The following is a 23232-nucleotide window of genomic DNA, read 5'->3' on the forward strand; positions in this document are numbered from 1 at the left end:
CACACCATGTCTTTACTTTAGGTTTATTATACCAACACTCACTACACTTATAAGGTGTTACACACCTCCCCCCTCATGGCACCCTGTTACTGAAATCGTAATAGGCAGACAGTAACCAAACTGTTCAATCTGGATAAATGCATTTTGGCTTTTATGACTCCTATTTCAAGAAATTGAGTGTGATGTGATATACAAGGTTAGATTTCAATATTCCTTTTTTTCATTTTTAATTCTACTTGTATTTTAAATGTCTTTATTGACTGTTAAATACTTAGAAGTGAATCTTACATTTGAATAAATTTGTAACCTATTGTAATACATAAAAAAGTGAATGTTAATATTTGAAAATAAATGTTTATCTGTTTATTAACAGAAAAATCTGATGCAAAAGCAAGTCAAAAGAAAAAAAGATTACTTACAAATGCGTATCAAAGATGTAAGAAACTAAATGTATATTTGTAATATTTGAAAATGCTCCTAAACTACAAAACTATGATAATAGAACATAAAAAGGATGAACTAAAAGTGATAAAAACCAAAAATGTTTTTCAAATATCACCCTTCTAAAACTTGCTTTGTGATTCAGGTTTATGTGTGGTAAGGTAATAAAATAATCTAATGTCACACTCTCTAAGATTATATCAGGAGTGGATTCAGGATTTTCAGTTAAAGGAATGATGCTGATTTTAAAATTAGTTGCTCACCATAAACATGCACTTAGCTTGAACGTTTTTGCATACAAAAACACTGATTGACAAGTAAACCAACATTTCTGAGATGTTTAACATTCACAAAAAACTCACAGCTATTTAGAAATTAAAATACTCTACAGACATTAGAATTGTTATATTTTCATTTGCATTTGTTTTGTTGCTAAAATCGTAGTAACATGTAACAGAAGAGCTGTGTGAGTAAATGTAGTTAAAGTAACAGTAGATTTGCTGGAAGTGTTACACATCACTTGGCCACTATATCTAGAATAGTTCACCCTTAATATATACAAAATTATCTTGACAAAAAAAGGGGTGAGGTCTCTTGAATGTGCCCCTATATATGTTCGTGTCATCATATCATATCAAAATATTATTTATGTTTTAATTTAGCATTAATACAATGTTTTAGATATTAATGTTCCCCTAAGGTAAGAGTGACAGTGTTTACCCAAATTTGTCTTTCAAAAACCTGAAAACTAAACTTTAAACATATGCATTCATCTTGAGACAAAAATTAAATCTTCCTTCAGAAATGCTCCTCACCTCTTCTCAGAAATGATAGCTATTACTTTGAGCCACTGCCAAAAAAAAAGAGATGGAAGGTCAGTGACAAAAACCACTGTAATAACAGGTGATAGTTGGAATGGGAAGAAGTTGAAGAGGAGGTTAGGCATATAGAAGGAGATTGGTTCAATCCTGACTAAAAGCACTCACTGTCAGAGCTGTATAGTCCAAGGCTGAAGATCCAACAGTGGTAGCTTGGTTTTGAGAAGAGTCACAAAAGCACTAAAGAGAAGACTCCAGAAGTGGGAGTGAATCCACTGAAAACACCAGTGAGAAGGTTCCAGTCTAAGCAATATAGTCAATCTACAACCAGTGTCAAAGCTTTCAGAACATGACACGCCAAAAACTGATTATGTGCACAAAAGGAGAAAGTCTAGAGCAAGGAAACTTAATTTTGAAAAGAGAGAATGCCTTCATATCAGTTGATGCGTGAAGCAAAAGTGGAATTGCCTGAATGTATCAAGATAAGATGACCAGACAGATGAGAAAGAAGATGATGGCAAGTTTGTTGTTCACCAAAGATCTCAAAAACATTGATATGGAGAACCTGCTTCACTGGAGACTTAACTCTGGAAGTGGTGCAGATGTTCAGAACCACACCTCACTTGGCATGGGTTTAAAGGTTTTGTTTGTTTCTGAGCACAAAGACACACAATGGGTCAACTGTGCTGTGCCCACCATGGGTATTGATACCTAGTTTTTAGTGTTATAAGCTCTCCAACTTACCACTAAGCCATTGAGGGAGGCTGAACAGATGTAAGCCCAATTGAGGTGGGGAAAGAGGGATGCTTAGAGTCATGTGAGATCGACTGGGTCATTACGACAGCAAGAAATGAAGAGAAGGAAGGTGGGGAAACATAAGTGCAGTGGATCTATGGACATACTCCATTAATCAACCAGAATCTACTGAAGGGCAAACATATTGGCATGTCCAAGAGGAACATAGAAGAAAGAGTTCCCAAAAAAGAAAAACTTCTCACATAAGAAGAGAAGGGATAAGGAGAGACTTGATAATCAGAAACTATATGTCACGAAGATATAAAGGAAAACGCTGAGCTCTATTCCACATACAAATTGAGACAGGACCCCATTTCCCCTCAAGTGAATGAAATGTGGAAGTTAAGACTGATTTGGAAAGCCAAACCAGCCAAACCAAAAATGACAACTCCCAAAGGAAAAGGGAGATTCAAACAATGGATGTCTTGCTGGATAAGGCAAGAAAGAGCCAATCATCCATAAAGTAGTAGAACTAGAGGCCTAAAGAATACATCCTCCATGCAAAAGCTAAATAATTACATATGGGGCTTTAGCCAACCCAGAGGGATGAGCTTTGAACTGAATATTTGACTTTGTGGACAAACCGAAAGAAGTGATAGGTGAGTGGATAAATTGGGATGTAGTGAATAGCATATGAGACATCAATCTTGGAGAGAGGGCACCCACTTCAGAGTGAAAAACTGCCCATCTTGAACTTTAGAATGGCTACAGTTGGTTCAGTTGTAACAAATCTGTAACATACTGCCTATCTCCCACTTTCTTGGGAATGACAAGAGGATAAGAGTAACACCCCAGAGTGGGGTTGAGAACCTCTGCAACAGCACTCACAATCTGGAGAGAGTGGAAGGTCAGGGAAAGCACCTGTGTAACCCAATGGTCTTCAGCAAAGGAGTCCACAGGTTTGCAAAGTTGGAAAGCCAAGCTCCCACTAGATCAATTCTGAGAGGCATCTCTAGAAACAAGGTACCTCCACAACCCATGATGGCCAGCCCTCTGAGAGGGGAGACATCTGATAGGAAAAAGGGGACAAACAGGACGAGAGAAATTGACCCCACAGTGCTGTAGAGGACAACAATTCTGGTGTGGCCCACTGATCTGAGAAATGCAAGAAACCAAAGTGAGAAGAAATTACTTCTGACTGAAGCTGATAAGATTGAAGAAGGGGAATTTCAGAGAGTAAGGCATTCTGATTAAGTCATTACGGAAAAAAAGGCACTAAGTTAACAGGGACACAATAGAAAAAATTAAGACCTGGATGGAAAATATGTGTGTGCAAATTCCCCCAGTAAAGCTGCCAGGGTTGCAATGGAAAGCCTTCCAAAGAAAGTGAAGGGTGTATAGATATCAAATAATTTGAGCAAGTAAGAGACAAGGATGAACAGAATAAAGGTGAGAAAGAGATAAAGAAGGAGAAAGAGGAGATACTCAACCTAAAAGAAGAGATTCAATTGATTGGTCATGCAACAAGGTAGCCTGAGATTCAGCAAAAAATATCTGAAGAAAGAAGGAAATAAAGTTGCATGCCTGTGTAATCAAAGCTGTGATGGGTAAAGGTGGGTGTCAGATTATATATATATATAAGTTCTTCTTTTTGCCAATTGTCGAAATAAACGGCTTTTACTTATATTTCTTAATAGTATAAATACATAATATGTTGTTGTTGGGGTTAGGATTCTTCTACAGTAGGTGTCTGTGACTTGTTAGCGATAAATTCAATGATGAATAAACAGCACACACTTTACTTGTTTTCAAATAATATATATATGTTTGGAACAAGTTAAATGTATGTACAACAAAGTCTTCACACTATAGAGATTACATACATATCATAAACACTATTTATATATTGTTCTTTTCTTGTTGTCAAAAGTCCCCTCAGGCCTATTCAATTACTTTAAAACTTCATTTGACAAGTCGAAATATCTTGTCTATATGTACAACAAAGTCTTCACACTATAGAGATTACATACATATCATAAACACTATTTATATATTGTTCTTTTCTTGTTGTCAAAAGTCCCCTCAGGCCTATTCAATTACTTTAAAACTTCATTTGACAAGTCGAAATATCTTGTCTATATTACTATTGTACTAGTATTCTGAATGTGATTCACTTACAGTTATGGCGCAAGTTACCGTAATTCGTTTGGTTTTCTTTCTTCTGAAGATTCTCTGTTCCATTTGTCAAAATGTACCCAGGCTGATTCAGTTACTTTAGAACCACGCTTTGATGGAATAAAATTATCCTTTTTTTTGTATATATATTGTTAGTTTCACTCTAACATATTAAATGTTAGGCCTATGTCAATCGTTAGGCCTATCACATCTACGGTACTTCACACAGCTATATTCTCATTCGCTAGTATCTATCTATTGTTGTCTGTCTGCTGCTTCCCGCTCATCTCACGCTATTTATATCTCCATTACATTGTCGTCTGGCCACTTTCTATATTCTCGACACCAGTTTGTTATTAACCAAACCTTTTACAATCGTCTGCTTTTAACTCTATACAAAACTTAAAAGTAATAAAGTATTCACTCGCAAATATAAATTAATCACTAATATTTAAACCAAACTGTCTTTTATATCATGACAGTGGATTACCTGATTCTTGTCAGGAAGAGAAAACCAGAAACAAAAGTAAGTGATGGAAACAGTCAGTCAAATTCATCTAAAGATGGAGCATACTCAGCTAAAGCAACAAAAGCAGGAGGTTGGGAATCCTGGATTCGAGATCAGAATAGCACCAACCACTTAGTGCACAATGATGGTAACATCACCGAATATACGTGTGCCTCCATATATAAATCCATTATTCAAATAATACATGAAACCATTTAATTTAGTAGATAGTCGGTACATAGGCCTTGGTCATTGTCATAATGACAAAATTTGAAAGTAATTAATTAATTAAACGCATTTGCTGAGTTAATAGCACTGGAGAATAGTACTGCCAAAAAAAAATATCATAGACTCTTGGTAAAAATTCTGTAGTGATTAAAACATTGTACTTAAATTAATGAAACAAAAATATATATTTCTCACTACTTATTGGAAGCTATTATCCAAAGTGGATATTTTTGAGCAGTTTGTACATTTTTTTAGATCAATAACAATTTATTTCAAATATGCATGATAATTAAGATTTTTTTCCATTTGTATCTGAAGATATCCTGAAGCGATTGTTAGTGTGAATCTCAATATATAGTCACTTTAAATCACGTATTTTATCTTTTCATAAGTAATGCAAATATATGTAGCTGTCATAACTCAAATATTTCTCTAGATGTTTATTTGGTATGTGTTCTTAACACATTACGAATGGGTCACACTGTAAACGGTCACGAGTTTACTCATATTTCGTGCAGAGCGTCTTAGTATGCCATATAATAAAACGTTGCGTTCGAAGGGAGTCAGACGCGTTTTATTTTGTTCCGGACGGTTATTATTTTTATGATTTTTGCGTACAATACCCATATTTTTATATATGGCTTCTCGCAGAAAATGTAACGTGTTGAGTAAAGATGAAATAATTGCTGAACTATTTGATGATAATTTGTCAGATCTTCCAAGTGAAGATTCTGATGTGGACGTGATTTGTGGATCATTCTGACAATGACTCTAGCTACAGTGACGTTGTTAGACCTACAAAGATATGTAAAATTGTTGCGCTCTCAACTGATTCAGAATCAGAAAGTGATGATGATTCTACATATGTTCCTGTTAGTGATTTGTTTTCCCGCTGTGATAATGATAATTGGCCAGAAATAGATGTTTCACCGAAGTTGGAAATGTTTGAAGGAAATCCAAGGGTCATTACAACTCCATCCGAACCTGAAAGTATTGCTGCCATGACAAGTCTAATGTTTGGTGATGACTTGTTTGAAATGTTTTGTCGGGAATGTACCTATCATAATAAAACTGCAGAGAAACATAAAATGTCATCTAAAGGACTTAAGTGGTCTTAAGTTACACCTACAGACATGAGGAAATTCCTAGGCCTTATTCTACTAATGGGACAGACAAGGAAATATAACTGGAAATATTATTGGTCAACAGGTTCTCTTTTGATTAGCCCAATATTTTTACAGACAATAAGCCGAAACAGATTTGAACAAATCTGGGCATTTTGGCATTTCAATGAAAATCAGAAAATGGATGAGTCTTCAGGCAGGCTCTTCAAAATTCAGTACTGTATTATTTCCTCACCAAATTCAGGACACTATACAAACCAAAGCAACAGTTGTCAATGGATGAGGGCATGATTCAACAGAGAGGAAGTCTAAGATTCTGAACATACAACCCTGCAAAAATTGTAAAATATGGCCTCCTGGTGAGAATGGTTTGTGAAAGTGACACAGGTTATACTTGCAACATGGAGATTTATACTGGTAGGGGAAAAAAATTGGAGGTGACTATTCTTTCAGTTCTTGCTCCCAGTCTTGGGTTGTATCACCACGTATACCAGGACAATTGCAAACCTGTTCCTAGAACATAAAACATGAGTTTGTGGAACAGTCAGAGTGAATAGAGGGTTGCTGCCAAGCCTCAAGTTTCAACAATGGAAAAAGGTGATGTTATCGTTTTCATATGGAAAGACAAGAGTGAAGTGAGAATGGTTTTAAACATCCATGACTCATCTGTTTCTATCACATGAAAGTAAAATAGAATAACTGGAGAATAAATAAAAATCTGTGTGTGTTCTCCAATACAATGCCCACATGAAAGGTGTTGAATGTCAAATCTGTACCTCTCGTACTACACCATTCTCAGAGAAACAGTGAAATGGAACAAAAAGGTAGTACTTTATACCAATAAATTGCTACCCTTTTCAATTCATATATAATCTACAAAGCCCTGAATCAACAGAAACATATAAAATACAAGCAGTTCCTCTTCTCTGTGGCAAGAGAATGGATTACTGACAAAGAGAAAGATGGCTCACTGGAACTAGAGAGGGATGAACCAATTCCATCATCTGAAGGTACAAAGATAGCCCCACATAAGTATCCCTCAGGAAGACTATCTGGTGACATGAAACAGCATATTCCTGTGTTCATTTCATCTACAGGAAAAAATAAATTTCCTACCATAGCCTGCAGAGTTTGTACTGCCCATGGGAAAAGAAGTGAAATGCGATACATATGCAAGTTTTATGCGGTTCCACTCCATATAGGAAAATGTTTTACAAGATACCACATTTTAAAAATTTACTAGGTGTCTTCATGGAAATACTCTGTAAATAATAAAAAAATATAGTTGAGTTATGAACAAAATAAAATGCATCCGACTCCTTTCAAACTCAATGTTTTAATAAATGGCACACAAAGACGCTCACGAAACACAAGTAAACTCGTAAACCATCAGCAATGTGTTAATTGTCTCCTTAAATACAGTTAGGGTTAAAATCATATCAAGTATGACAATCTTTTTTTTGTTTATATGATGTCATTCAAAAGGTGTGTTGTCTTTAAATGTGACATACTGAACAAATAATACATAACAATAGTCAGAAAAAAAAAGGAATCCAAAATTCTGTAATGCTAATGTCAGACCATTTGAAAAGTAACTAACAGTTGACTAATAGCTATTTCTTTTGCACTAATCAGGCCCAGATGTTTTTTTTTAAAATAGAAGTATCTTGTATGAAGCTTAGGAACTTTTTTTTTGCTATCACACAAAATCTTGGACATTATATGAGAAATTTTTTGAGCAGTAATGTTTTTTTTTCAACTAAAAAATTTTCTTATTTTATTACAGAAGAATGTGATCTACTAATATGATAGAATTACAATGCCACATATTGGTTTATTACATTATAAAAACTGTCATTTGAAATGTGGCTGTTGGCAGATATGAAATACTTCCAAGGTTTTGATTTGTGTGATAAAATCAGTTTTCTGTGGTTAAGATGTCAATATTCTCAAGAGGCAAAAGTTTAGAATTATGTGATGTGTTGTCTACTGATAATGTAGTGATCTACTAGTCGTAAGAAACAATATCATATTACTGTTTATTTAACTTTTCCTTTCATTATGGTCCATATATATATATATCACTTTTATGAAACTAAGTTATTATTTTTAACACCATCTTGTTACAAATGTAGAATACACATATCTATCAGATTCATCCAAAAATTGAGTTTTTTTTTTGGTAAGGAAAAACTTAAACATTTTTATTTAAAATTCTAGTGAAGGTGAGAAATGAAAGTCAGACAAAGCTTATTATTACATATGACAGTCTTCCTACATGTATTAGGCCTGGCATGGCCAGGTGATTAGGGCGCTTGACTCGTAATCTGAGGGTCACGGGTTCAAATCCATGTTCCACCAAACATGCTTGCCCTTTCAGCGTGGGAGTGTTATAATGTGATGGTTGATCCCACTTGTTGGTGGTGATGACTAGCTGCCTTCCTTCTAGTCTTTCACTACTAAATTAGGGACAGATAGCCTTCGTGTAGCTTTGCACGAAATTTAAAACAAACCATACCAAACTACATGTATTAATATTAACTTCCTATCAGAGAAAGCTATCTACTTAGAGGGAAACTAAAAATTAAACTGGTAGTTAATGTAGCCAATTAAATATATTTTTTGTATATTTCTACTTATAAAGATTAAAATGCATTGTTATGTTGTTAATGATATTTATGGCCATAATCCCTATAATATCTCACAAGGTTCATCCACCTTTGGATATGTTACGCCTCCAGTCGTTAGTTAATTTTCCGTAACTTCGTTCCGATGAAACATTAGTGACACAAGTCCATTCTTAAATAAAACTGGTTTATTCTTTCCGAATACAACTTTACGATACACTTAATTTCAACAGTCGCTCTATAACAAACGCTATAACTCACGTCTCACGAGCTCGACTTCAACAATACTCCGTTCAATTACACACTCTCTGACTGCAGTTCAATTACTCATTATCTCTGTTGTTCCGTCACGATGTGAATGTCTTATATATACAAGACTACACTATATCTAGAAGGATCACAAGATTTCTAGAAAGAGGTGGCGTGATACTAGTCACGTGACCATGCTGACGCAACACTGCCCCCTCCTTAGTATTGTTCGTCCCGAACAATAGCCACTTACAATAAACCAATAACAATAAACAATAACTTAATTAAGTGTACAGAATTACAAACACAAAATTACAATTCAACAAAGTCTCTTAATTTTACGGGACGTATCTTCTTCCGTATTGGTCTCCGTCTCGTTGGCTTCTGCTTCATATGGGGTTTATCTGCTTCATCAGGAAATGTCCTATCGTCGATAACAGTCACATCAGTGGTAGTAACTTCATCAAGAGCTTCACCGTTTCCCTTCTCAAAACTGAGTAGAGTTTCTTCTTTGACGGTGGCACGTCTTCAGCAGCGTCATTTGTTCTGTTGTCCACTTCGTCCCAACTGAAATGTCCTGGACCATGAGTTCTAGAGCCGCTACCAGTGCTCTATAGTTGTGCCTGTCATCTGCTGATAACTGTCCAAGTATTTCCAGTGGTTGTCCCTTCAAGCTTGTTGCCAGATATACTGCTTTCTGCTCCTCTGTCCATCCATTCATTTCCGCCAGTAGCTCAAATTGTTCTCTATATGATTCCCACGGTGCCTTCCCATCGAATTCCTGTGGCTTCCTTCGTACTGGATCACTCATATTACTGACATTCATATCTGGGATGTGACTTCTAACAGGACTGAAGATGTCTGCATTAGGGTTTAGCTGCGGGGTCTGGAAGGGGCTTGTCATTGTCTGGGGCTGATTAAGTCGATAGTTAATGTATCCTCCTTGTGTAAAAGACGATAAATCATCCTTTAATGTATTCAATTCGCTTTTAAATTTACTAATGTTTTCCGTTTGTACTTCTTGTTTCCTTTCTTGTTCCAGTTGCTACTGCTGTAGTCTCTCTTCTTGTTTATGTTCTTTCTCCTCCAATAGCTATTGTAATCTCTCTTCTTGTTTCTTTTCTTTTTCTTCCAACAACTGCTGTAATCTCTTGTTTATTTTGCTGTTCCAGCTGCCACTGTTTCAGGTTTTCTTGCAACTGCTGTTGTCTCTCTTCTTGTTTCTTTTCTTTTTCCTCCAACCACTGCTGTAATCTCTCTTCTTGTTTCTTTTCTTTTTCCTCCAACCACTGCTGTAATCTCTCTTCTTGTTTATTTTGCTGTTCGAGCTGCCACTGTTGCAGGTTTTCTTGCAACTGCTGTTGGAAGAGAGATTACAGCAGTGGTTGGAGGAAAAAGAAAAGAAACAAGAAGAGAGAGTTTATTTTCTCGTTGGAGCTGCCACTGTTGCAGGTTTTTTTGCAACTGCTGTTGTCTCTCTTCTTGTTTCTTTTCTCGTTCTTCTTGTTTATTTTGCTGCTCTTGTATTGCTGCCATCAAATCTACTAAGCTGTAGTTTGATTTGCCGCCTCTCGTTTCCATTTTTTTTGTCCCACTCTCTGACACCAACTTGTTATGTCTCTGGTCGTTAGTTAATTTACCGTATAATTTCTTTCCGATGAAACTTTAGCGACACAGGTCCTTTCTTAAATAAAACTGGTTTATTCTTTCTGAATACAACTTTGCAATACACTTAATTTCCACAGCCACGCTATAATTCGCAAGGAACGACTCACGCGCTTGACCCAACTGTCCGTTTCTATCTCTGTCTGCTATTCAATTACACATTACATTGTGGCCGTCACTTCTTACCGGTTTTATATATACAAGAATACCGCATATCTAGTAACCTCTTGAGGTTTCAGGAAGGGACGTGAACGTTCGAGAATATGACGTGTTACTAGGGTCACGTGACCTCCGCTGTCGTAACAGAAACATCGTTGAATATGTTAAAAGTCGCAGAACATAAATATTTAAAAATACAAATAATCAAATAATAATATAGGGGTCGGGCATTTTATCTGTTAAATGGAAGGGTGTTTGGATTGAATCAAAAGAGGTTCTTTATAAATCTCTAAAGTTTGATCCGATAAGGTGTTTCATTATTTATGCTTTGTTCAGCGGTGGCTTCTTTGTTGTCAAGATTTGCAGTAGTACCAATGTGTTCTTTGAAACGATCATATATTGGACGATTGGATTCACCTACGTATGTAGCTAAACAATGAGTACATGCCATGTCATAGACAATGTTCCTAAGTGTGCAAGATTTCTCTCTTCTTGTTTATTTTCTTTTTCCTCCAACAACTGCTGTAATCTCTCTTCTTGTTTCTTTTCCTATTCCTCCATCAACTGCTGTAATCTCTCTTCCTGTTTCTTTTCTCGTTCTTCTTGTTTCTTTTGCTGTTTTTGTTTCTATTTTTCTATAGTTCCCTAATTGAAACATTACATTGCTCAAGCAAGTTGCTAGCTTTAACTTTCCCCAGACGCTGATTGGGTCAAGTAGAGATTAGGTGCCTTCTTTGTCTAGCTCACTTGCAAGAGTAACAACATGCTTTTTACTTCAAGTCGGCGAATTAGTCGGTAGTTGCGTATGGAGTCGACTATTATATTCTCTATCTATTGGCCAACTGATCTAACAGGTACCAATTACTGTTTTCTTATGTCCAAAACTTGAGAGTTTATTGCTATATTCAAGACAGTGTTTTGAAAACGGAGAGAGCAGATTCGTCGTACATTTTTAGAGATTTTTTCAGCCGATTTTAAGTATAGTTCCACCGAATTTAAAAAAAAAATAACATAGCTTTGAATAGTTTTCTTAGATAGATTTTGTTTGCATTAAAGTGTAGTTTTTCAGTGAATTTAGGAGAATTTCTAAAGTTCTTGCATCTCACTGAAATCACAGGTTGTCATATTATTTCTGTATAGTTATTCTTGTGGAGAATCCACATAGTTTCTCGTAATTTTGGAGTTAACTTTGGTTTTCAATTATTTTTACAATGGACTGCACTCACGGGTATAGTAAATGGTAGTGTAAGTTTACCTGCCCGTGAACATTGTGTTAATTTAGAATATGATTTTTTTTCTTTTTATTCATTACTGATGTTGTAAAATTGTAGTAGGAGCTTGTATTTTTCAATGATTACACTGAAGGTTTACTTTACTGTTTTACATTTTACCTTGGGGACACTCTTTTTTTAATGATTTTCTTTTACATGGGAGGAACAAGCACAAACAGAAATATTTTTGTTCAATAAAGTATTTTTCTTGATCATTACACGCAACAGCATGATCACTTACCCATTTTTAATCTGTAGTGTAATGTTGAATTGTATTATAGGGTGTTATTGTTTATGCTGTGTGTGGTGGAGATTTTAATTAAACATTTGCATCCTGTGTGAAATCTATGTCAGTCTCATTATTTGTGGCCCAACAATCGCACCCATCAAGAAACACATTCACATATCCACATACGAGATCCACAAATTCACTGTTTTTGCGGGCCTGGGCTTTCTCCCATTGCAAGAAATCCTCGAGGTACCACAGATTTTTTTTATAAAGTTTCATACACGATATTAACTAAGAAAATCAGATAAGTCTGGATTGAGAAAGATGGCGTAATTGGACTGTAGGGTAGTTGGATGATACAAAGCTAAACATTGTTATTAATGAAAACTAATGAAACTGAACCTTTGTTACTTGTGGTGCACTTCATGGGCCAGTGTTTGGTCTTTCATTTTATTACTTATATGAACTATACTGATAGGGCATAATTAGTAAATTAATAAAATTTCTGATGACACTTTGGCTATTTCTAGCAGTATTGAGGAAGTTGAGAGGTTACAGAATGGCATTGATCAATTGCAAGTTGAATAAATAGTTGGCAAATGACGTTTAATTATAATAAGTGCAATAACTTGGACCCCACGTTTAACATAGATGGGGACCAACTCAACAGCGTAACTGAAGAAAAGGATCATGGCATAATGGTAGATAAGTTGTACAAGCCATCGAAGCAGCACTCTAATTACTGATAGTAAAGCTAATACATAGGTTGAATTTGATATATTAAAACTATTAAGTTGTCATGTCCTGCTATGCTCTGTCTCACGACTGTGCCCCTTGACAATAGTGTGCAGTATAGTTTGGATTGCAAAAGACTCTGTTGAAGGCTATAATGTTCAAAGTATTCCTTCTAGTGTATGAGGACGAGAATTTCGAAATCAGTGGTGTTTCTAATATTTTTAATTGGAGGCAAAAGAGGGGACCAAACATTATTAAATGCAAAAGAAATTGGCTTTTTTTTTCTTTATCATGCATATGTTTATTCTGTTCAGTTATCAAAAGCAGAAATTACCTCAAGCTCTCTTTGCACTAGTTTTGTGGTGGTCTAATGCTGTTTGAAAGTACCATTAACCCCACCACACTTGACTCATTCAGAAAAACTAATTATTTTATGTCAGTGGGAGTTACATGTAGATAGAATTTTAAGCTTAAAAAACTATATCCTAATATCTCATAGAGGGGCTGCTAGTGGACAAAGCTCTCAAATGAAGATCTTCCTCCACACTACTTCAGTGAGCAGCCCACATCCAAATTACCACCTTTGTCAGTTCAGTCACACAGAAACCCATAGATGCTACATACCTGCTTGGTGGTTAGGGCGCTCGACTCGCAATCTGCGGTTCGCCGGTTCGAATCCCCGTCACACCAAACATGCCCACCCTTTTAACCATGGGGGCGTTATAATGTGACAGTCAATCCCACTATTCGTTGGTAAAAGAGTAGCCCAAGAGTTGGCGGTGGGTGGTGATGACTAGTTGCCTTCCCTCTAGTCTTACACTGCTAAATTAGGGGCGGCTAGCGCAGATTGAAGTATGCTTGAAGTATGCGACAGTTGAATAGATATGTCATGGAAGCAGTTTATATGCTCATAACTTATGTTGCTTTTCCAGATAGAGATCCTTCTTGATTATATTGTGTACTGTTGCCTGCAACGCGTGGATAGATTTTGCCATTGACTTTTTTGTTCACGGATTCTCACCTGTTATGAGACGTTATAATGTACTCACTATGGCTTTGGTACGACTTCTTGCACATCTGTTTGTGGATGACCCCACCTCCCCAAATTAATCCATATTTATTTGTTTTCCAATATGTTAGAGTTTAAGGGATATTGCTATTTTTGAAATTGTAAATCCACGATCTGAATGTAGCTTTATGATCTGAATATATGAATATTTGAGTCGAAAAGGGCTATCACATACCTCTTTCTCAAGGTTTCAAATTTCGGCGCATTACTTTACCTATACAACGCCCGAAGATGTCAAAATGATTGATTTATGTACTGACTTGTCGTTGGTAATAGAAGCTATCTTTTACAGGGATTGAAGAAGGGAATAGATGATTTCGTAAAAAATAATGGGCGAGTTGAAATTTTGACTTTTTCATGCTCTTAAGATCACGAATATCTTAAAGAATTAAATAAGATAGATCAATTTTTACCTCACCAATTAGTACCCTAGTTCACTCCATAAACAGTTGTTGTTCATGCAATATGATAATATAAATATAGAATTGTTGATTTTATTGTTTTATTGGTATCATACTATACAGTGGGCTATCTGTGTTCTATCCACTGCGTGGTTTAATACCTCGGATTTTAGTGTTGTAAGTCCGTAAATTTACCGCTGTCCACCGAGGGACCAAAATAGAGTCTCACAATAATTGGTCTCTGCAGCAGTACAGCTATACAATAACAAGTGATGGTGGTAACATCAAAGTCATAATAGTTGACCCCCCCGTGGCACAGCAGTATGTCTGTGGACTTACAACGCTAGAATCCGGGTTTCGATACCCGTGGTTGGCAGAGCACAGATAGCCCATTGTGTAGCTTTGTGCTTAATTGCAAACAAACAAACATAATAGTTGTTTCCTGTAGTGATGCCCTCCCAGTGGCTCAGCAGAAAGTCTGCGGAATTGCACGGTAAAAATCGAGTTTCTAATCGTGGTGGGGCCCGGCATGGCCAGGTGGTTAGGGCGCTCGACTCGCAGTCTGAGGGTCGCGAGTTCGAATCCCCGTCACACCAAACATGCTCACCCTTTCAACCGTGGGGGCGTTATAATGTGATGGTCAATCCTACTATTCGTTGGTAAAAGAATAGCCAAAGAGTTGGCGGTGGGTGGTGATGACTAGCTGCCTTCCCTCTAGTCTTACACTGCTAAATTAGGGACGGCTAACGCAGATAGCCCCCGTGTAGCTTTGCGCGAAATTCAAAACAAACAAAATCGTGGTGGTTACACCACAGATAGCCCATTGTGTAGCTTTTTGCTTAACTACAAACAAACAAAATCTTTAGTGATACAGCTTTAGCATAACAAGTAATGAATATATTGGTATCAACTTATAATGATTGGTTTCTCTAGCGAAACAGATAAAGCACAACAAGTGTTGATGATAGAGATATCAAACATCATAATAATTGTTTTCTATAGAGATCCTTGTACAGGATAACAGTTAGTGGTGATAATGATATCACTTTAATGTAATTCACATTGATACAGTTGCTGTCCAAGCAACTGATTATATAAATAGCGTCTCGATTATTACAATGTCTGCTGTATCCGTATCCCAGCCGGTCTGACGAACCCTGGTATTGGGCAATGAATATAGCAGATATAGTGTGGATGACATATTATTATAAATTTTTCTTTATTTTCAATTCTAGGGTATTCGAATTAGATAACTATAAGCACGAATAAATATCTAATTCTTAAAAATTGCTTTTGCGGTTAGTTTGAATTCAAATTTTGTAACACGTATTAATTTTTATCTAGTACTTTTATCGTAATTTTTTAGGCTGATGGGGAAGGATGATAAACTACAATTGCTACATTTATGTATTTTACATTAACTTAATCCATGACATGGCGATACTCGCTAGATAAAGCATGTTTTATGCGAGGTATGACATTGTATCATGAAGTTTGACATTGCTTAATTTTGATGTATTGTACAAATTGCGCCATTAATAATAATCGCACTATCTTGTAATTGTAACACTTAACAGTTAAAACTAACGAAAACGTTTATATTAGCCTACTAGTACTAGTAGTATTACTATTACTATTATAGTAACAAGTTAGTATAAACAAAAAATATCGCTATCTGAAGTTTGGTATTTAAACGCGGGATGAGGGATACTAGTTTATTCCCAGAAAGTTGAGAAATTAAGAACATTATAATGTAGTTTAATTAACTAAGACTAACGCTATGATAGTTATAGATTAGTAACATGTTAATCTTTAATTAAACTAATGTTAACATTACTATTCTTTTAGTTTGAGTTTGCTGTGGCCTGTAGGTGTGCCTTTACTCAAATAGATTGAAGTATAGGGATAATTTTTTTAAATGTTTTATTAAGCTGAAATAAGCAATTTGAAAGAAAAATGTTTTATTGTTATTGCTAATAATTTCTACTTTCTAGTAATCATTGATACAGTAATGTACTGAATTCCGGAATTGCATTTAAACACATCTTTAATGTGTTTTTCAGTTGCTTTGATATTTTGTTAATTTTATGTGTTAACTTACTTTTAAATGTTGAAATACTAAAATAGTTTGACATTGTAGTAGTTAGAACTTCTATTATACGTTATTATGATATGAAGTAAGAATAGGCAGTTTGCTTTGTAACATTCTTCATACATAAACACTAAAAATAAGACGGGAAAAAAAGAGGATAAAACAGCTGTGTGGACTGATGGTCATTCATTGACTTGCATATATATATTTACTTCAACATTGCTCTAGGGAGCAATTTGTAAGTGGTCAGGCCATTGCAACATTGGCATTTCTAGGGATGGGGGGGGGGGGTATGTTCTTCTAGTAAAGTTTTGAAATTTTAATGCTATGAGATTGAATCTTGAGTCATTTTAACTAAACCCAACATAATGTACTAAATTAAAAGTAGCAAGTTGTAATAAATAAGTTATAACTATACATGCCACGAAAAAAAGTGGTTAAGCCATGGCCTTACCACTTCCTATGGCCCTATTCAAGTGGGTTCCTCATCATCATGAACTTGATGTAATATGAATGAGATTTAATACAACATTTTTGTAGTCGGCTAATTACTAATTTCTAATTTAACTAAAAAATAATTTCCCACTGTTGTAAAAGCTCCTTACGAATAATACAAATTTTCCATTTTTGTATAAAATTTCTCAAAACAAAAATATTTTTCATAACAAAATTTAACTGCTTGAATGCTTCTTCAATAACCCCAAGACTCCATCAAGTTTCTAATTTTTGTTCTTATCCCTCTCCAAAATATATTATTTATGCTAATGAGACTAAGTTTTCCTCTTGCTCAATATATATATATATATATATATACAGCTCCAGTAGTCACCATTGAAAACATTATTAACTCTGTATAATTCTCATATAACCAGCTGTTGAAGCTCTCACTTCTAAATTCTTATGTCCAAGTTTTAATACCAGAGTAATATGAAAGTTAATTTATGTTTCTTACAACTTCTTTAGTGTATGTACTTTAACTTGTAAAGTAACTTGATTTAGATCTAGATAATTTTCATTACACTATGAGAGCTTTTCTCACTTCAAAACTTAAACTAGACAATCTTTGATAAAGTCTTGAATTTACCCCACATAATCAACTTTCTAATATGTTAAATTGTACCATATACCTATACACTGCAATTAATGTGAACTTGTGTGTATCAAGTGTTATTTAAAATATACTTCAATACCAATTGAAGCATAATGATTTGTAAGTGTTGACTAATTTTGAAGTTTTAACACTTTGACAGCAGCTGTTTTAAATGTGCTCAGAATTTTTGCGAGCCACACACTGTATACAGCACTATTGCTTTCAACTGTTGGAGGCAGACCACACCCTATTTGGCAAATCAGCAGATAATGGGTTAAACAAGCTATTGATAGCACCTACATGTATTAAAGACTCAGTAGTACCTATTAGCTTAGATTTATTCTGATGTAGCACTTTGAGTAGTTAAAAATGCTTTACTATTAAGTGCTATGAGGCCTTTAACTTAGTTGGTAGAGCACTTGTCTAGCATGCAAAAGGTTTCGGGTTCAAAGATAAGGCAAGGAAATATACCAACACAGGTCATTGTTATTTATTTTAAGCAACTGAAGAAAATATAGTACCATATTTTCATTATACATAGATTTTTTATAACAAACAGAAAACTAATAATTAAGTCCTGATCTCTACTGATACAGATTTATAACTTAAGACAATTAATCAGATATGAATTATATTTTCATCTTTGTTATGTGGTGTTGATTTTTTATATTGCAACACGGAGAACTTGGAAAGGGATGGAATATCTACAATGTCTATGAGTGCTATTTCTGTAGATATCTTCTTCTAAGGATTTACATTTTGCAGTTTCTTACAATTATAATTATTATTTTTATATGTGCTGTTTTATTTTTATTGCTAAGATAACTGATTAGTTAAAAATTATATATATATATATATGTGCTGTGGAAAATTTCCAAATATATTTAAGGGTTATTCAGAACAAGTTTTAAGGTGAAGAGTAGCCGGTGATTCTACAAGACTGGTTAAATAAAGAACAGTTTGGTAAAAAAAAAAAAAGAGGATTTGAGTTTTCATATATATATTCATCATGAACTGAAACCACCTTGAATTACAGTTTATATGTCATGAATCATGATAGTGGTTCATAATAGAGATTGCAAATAATTGCACAAAATCCTTAAGTATAGGGTGAAACAGGAATTACCAGCCAATAATTATAATAGATGAAGATTAGATGACTGTAACATGTAGATACTAAATGCTTTGTACATTATACAATGGGTGTCTTTAGGGAGCCAACCTCTATATTGTATATGAATTGAAGGAGTAAAAAAATTCAATATACATAATATTAAATTTTACTACACATATTTGTAGAATAATTACTTTAAAAGATGTGAAGGATTATTTAAAGCAATTTTTTTATTTGAAAAGGCTGCTTTTCTACTAATAATTTTTTTTTCCTCACTTGGTGGGGGTTGTGTCTTAGTCTAGGCATATATCTGTCCAATACTGTGCATAAAATATAAAAAGTTTAGTTACAAAGAAACTATAAATGCTGACTATATTCCCAAACAAATCTACATGACAATCTCCATCTGAAGTTTAACATTTTACATCTTGAACTAATGTGATCAAATAGTCAATAGTTACAGTAAATCATCATAAACCATATCAGCTAGCTACTATGTTTATTATCAATACAAATCCCTATTTTGACTCCACCAAATGTAATTTTAGGTAACAGCATGGAGCCAACATAGCAGTTTGTATAGTGAGTAAATAATGGCTACAGTATCTCCAGCCATGTTTACTTACTTTTTTACAATCCTTATTTGTAGGTTTTTAAATTTTAATTTTTTATTTATCTTGTATATATATATTAGTGTAATGAGATAAGACTGTATATGACGAAATTAAGATTAACAGTAACTTGTAGTACCTGAATTCTGTGCCAGATATTAATTTAATTAGAAGTTTAATAAAGTTGTGTTAATCCAAGAATTAAAAAAATCGGTTGTTGGCTGAAGAGCAACTTTAAGGTTGCAAGAGTGTTCCTGCTATTTAAATGAAAATTTAATCTTGAGCTTATGCCTTTTTATTATCTGACTTTTTATTGATATGCTTAAGTATATATTGAAACAAAATTTTAAATATCCATATAGATATACAGACACACACACACACACTACTCTTCAAAGGTTTGAATGCAGACACATTTTTGCAGATTTATAGGTGAAATTAAAATAAACACTGGTAATCAGTAAATACTAAATAATATAACTGAACATGTACAAATGCAATTATAATCTAATTACTTTTACTTAAACATTATCTTAGTGAAAATCACCCCTTTTGGTCTTAATGACAGTATTGTATATTCATGGCACTTTGTACTGCATATCTCCAAAAATATGTGTGTTTTCAAACTTTTAAATAGTAGTATATGTAAATCAGATACGTATTTTTGACAAACATTTCAGTGACTTTTTTAACCTTATATATTGGCTGCAATAGCTTTCTAGATGTAGTTTAAGGTGTTTTATTTTTTGCAGTAAAGATTTATAGATTGCCCTAATGGTGATTAGATGTGTTATAGTAGCCATTTTAAGATTTTTGTGTAAGTCATTAAATGTAAGAAAAATTATATCTTACAGATCTATGTGTCCCTGGACCTATCAGAAACTTCTAAAGAAATGAAAAATGCTGACACTTGTTAGTAAAGCAGTCTCCTACCTCTGGGGCAGCCCTAATTTAGATGATTCTAGCACTGGCAGTCAGAATGACATTCTCCCTAGTGCTGGATTGGGTGACTCGTATGATATACTTCCCGAGCAGAAGGAGTATGTTGTTTTTTTTTTAACTGTGTTATAGTAAAAATGTACCTATCTGTGAATAAATGAAATAAGGTTGTTTGAGATTTGTTTCCTAGTCAGAAAACAAGTTTAAACAAGGTCTTCTTATATTATTTGCTTAGGACTCTTAATATAGGATAATCAATATTTACTGGAGTTATATTTGTAAAAACCATTTGTTACAAAGTTTCTCATTAAAGGCTTTGATCGGAAGGCTTAAAGATTTTCAAGAAGCAAGTTTTTTCTTTTAATGTGATACAAAGTCTGCGGTAATTCAATGAAACAAAAGACCTGCTGATAAACATACACAGTAAAAGACATCAGTGTTAGATAAAATTATAACAAAAATAAGTAAAATACCTATGTGGTTTTTGGGTCCATTTTACTTTACTATATAGTAACCTAAATTGATTTAGGTATGTGAATAATGTTATTTGTTATTTCGTCGAATTTGTTATTTGATATTATACAGCAGAAAAACTATTTAATGATTGTATGTCACAGAAATCTTTGACATATGTATACAAAAATAAGTAAAGTTCTATGAAAACTCTAAAATATGACAAATGTCATATTTTGTTTTCTGCGGGAGTCTTAAAATATTATTCTGCTCAATCAATACTTTTATTGTTTGAAGCAAGTCAACACCATTGTAAACTTAAATAATGTGATAAAAGAGGAGAACACTTTATTTGCCTTCAGACTTTTCTTTCAAGGCTTTCAGTTAATTATTGGAAACTATAGGTGAATTTATGTATAATTACTTAACTCCAAAAAAAAAAGAGGAGTCATTTAAATGACATATTTTAAGATGCATTTAAAACTAATCCCTTGAATTGAGACAGCATGAATTAACTTTGTGGAAAATATAATTCAAAAGCATGACATTTTTGAATTATTACATGTAGTGTGAAGGATATTGTATTGATGCAAATATATGTGGTATTTAGTTACACTTACATTTGACAGCAGGTTCTGGAAAAGTTATGCAAAGAATAAACTGAACACAGCCAGCAAAGGATTAAGAAAAGAGCAAGAATTCTATATTCCTTATGTCATTAACAAATTTGTAACTCATGCTAACTTGGACAAGTCTCTTTATCACCCCTCCAAATGAATATGACCTCACTCCAATAGGTCACGACACTGAAACATGGCCAATAAAATATAAGCTTTACAGAATAATCATTGTGGTATTGACCTTTGTTCAAGCTAGAGGTATAACTCAAACTCTTGACCTTTAGTTATTGGTTTACAAGGATTTCACTAGCAACATGTAGAACACCTGCATGAAAATTTAGAAAAAAATGTGACTGAATGTATGTAAAGATATTTTCTTTCTAGTTGTGGAAAGGTGAAATTAGCCATTTCATCTAAAGTTTAATGCATAAGCTTTTTCAAAACACCTAGATTATTTTTTTACATTTTTATTTTGTACTTGTATAATTTTGCATTTCTCTTAAGAAATGATTCTCATAGTTTTCTTATTTATATGTATAGGACCCCAGTGGAAAGAGAAAAAATATCACTGCATGGAAGAGTAACTCATATCAGGAAAAGTGATAGCTATGGTCTTATAAATGGGCATATATATTTTAAATTTGAATCGGTTATTGGTGCTGTTCAACCAAAAATTGGAAACGTTGTATCACTTTCTGCTTCTCGCAATAAGAAGGAAGATGCTTGGTGTGCTGATAGTGTTCAGATACTGAGTGAGTCATGGGAATTTGACGATACTGAAGAAAAATGTGATAAACACGTTAACAAGTGTATGTCTGAAGAATGTGCAGCTGAAGCCAACCTAGGTGATCACAGAATATTTCATAGCTCAGAAAATAGACAATATCAATCTGTTCTTGCTGTGGTAACATCCATGAATGGAAATCATGGCATTTTAAATGAAACAGCAAAGTTTACGTTGCAGGTGGGGTATGAGCTGACCAGAGTTTTATTTTTTACTTCATATTTATTATATTTCATTAAATTTAAAAAATCTTGGGGGTTATGGAAAGAAAATTTATGCAAAAGATTTCATTAAACAAAATATAATAAAAATGCAGTAAAAACTAACATTGTTTCTTAGTCTTCTGTAGTGAATTTTTTATGGAAATTCTTAAAAATGTTAAGCTTCCACATGTAGTGTATTATAAAGCTGGGAAAGTTTTAAAACATTATACATTTGGCTTTGATTTTCTATGCATTTGTTTCTAGTTATAGAAGGTTGAAATTAGCAGTTCTTTCATCAGCAATATACATATTTAAATGTAGAAATTCAGATTTTCTCAGAACAACTAGATTATTGCCTATGTATTTTTATTTTTCTATTTATATATGTTTGCAGATGAGCAAATGGTAATTGAGTTTTTTTTGGGGGTGAATGACAAAACTATATCCCAATATATATATATATTTGAATTTATTGGGGGTTCTGGTTATGTCTGTACAAATGGGTTCTTGCTTAAGCTGAAATATGACGAACCTTATTCTAATTCTTTCACAGAACTCTTCTGTTTGGGGCCTCAATGATTATTTTCTTGTGTTGAAAAGAATACTAGTATATTTTATATATATTAGCTCGTCAAGAAATTAATGTTGCATTTTTGGAACACTTTCATTAACAACCTCCCAAAAACATACATCACATATAGTTAAATGAACTGCCTAAACATCACGTTAGTGTAGCCTATATAATGTGTAAAAGTTTAGTATACTCTAATCCCTTATAGTGATGACACATGATGAAACACATAGGGCATGTAATGCTGTTTGAATACTAGAAGGGAAACAATGCCTCTGTAGCCACAAAGAATATCAAAGAAGTTCATGGAAATGTTTTGAA

General features: G+C 34.1%; 1 protein-coding gene and 1 long non-coding RNA gene across 4 annotated transcripts in view; both read left to right on the top strand.

Annotated features, from left to right (window-relative positions):
- The first annotated feature begins 372 nt into the window (after window positions 1-372).
- The window catches only part of LOC111087193, a 27362-nt gene continuing 4502 nt past the window's right edge, over window positions 373-23232 (top strand). Inside the window, exon 1 of the long non-coding RNA XR_002611906.1 lies at window positions 373-436. This is a non-coding gene — a long non-coding RNA (uncharacterized LOC111087193). The remainder of the gene's footprint in view (window positions 437-23232) is intronic.
- Window positions 15642-23015, top strand: LOC111087192. Of its 3 annotated transcripts, none has more exons than XM_022393003.1 (3): window positions 15642-15732; window positions 20196-20381; window positions 21894-23015. In XM_022393003.1, exons 2-3 carry the CDS (start codon window positions 20242-20244, stop codon window positions 22429-22431), a joined length of 678 nt encoding a protein of 225 aa, XP_022248711.1. In that variant the 5' UTR covers window positions 15642-15732; window positions 20196-20241; the 3' UTR covers window positions 22432-23015. The 3 variants fall into 3 exon arrangements, with proteins under 3 accessions (XP_022248711.1, XP_022248710.1, XP_022248712.1); XM_022393002.1 differs by lacking the exon at window positions 15642-15732 and adding an exon at window positions 15763-15906; XM_022393004.1 differs by lacking the exon at window positions 15642-15732 and adding an exon at window positions 16409-16442.

This window comes from Limulus polyphemus, unplaced genomic scaffold (genome assembly GCF_000517525.1).
Source record: "Limulus polyphemus unplaced genomic scaffold, Limulus_polyphemus-2.1.2 Scaffold1855, whole genome shotgun sequence".
In the NCBI taxonomy this organism is placed as follows: Eukaryota; Metazoa; Arthropoda; class Merostomata; order Xiphosura; family Limulidae; genus Limulus; species Limulus polyphemus.

Bases quoted from the DNA above. Each gene is read 5' to 3' on its own strand.
- LOC111087192 (XM_022393003.1), top strand. From the start codon at position 20,242: ATGCTGACACTTGTTAGTAAAGCAGTCTCCTACCTCTGGGGCAGCCCT. The intron at 20,382-21,893 runs GTATGTTGTTTT...TTATATGTATAG, and splicing joins ATACTTCCCGAGCAGAAGGA to GACCCCAGTGGAAAGAGAAA.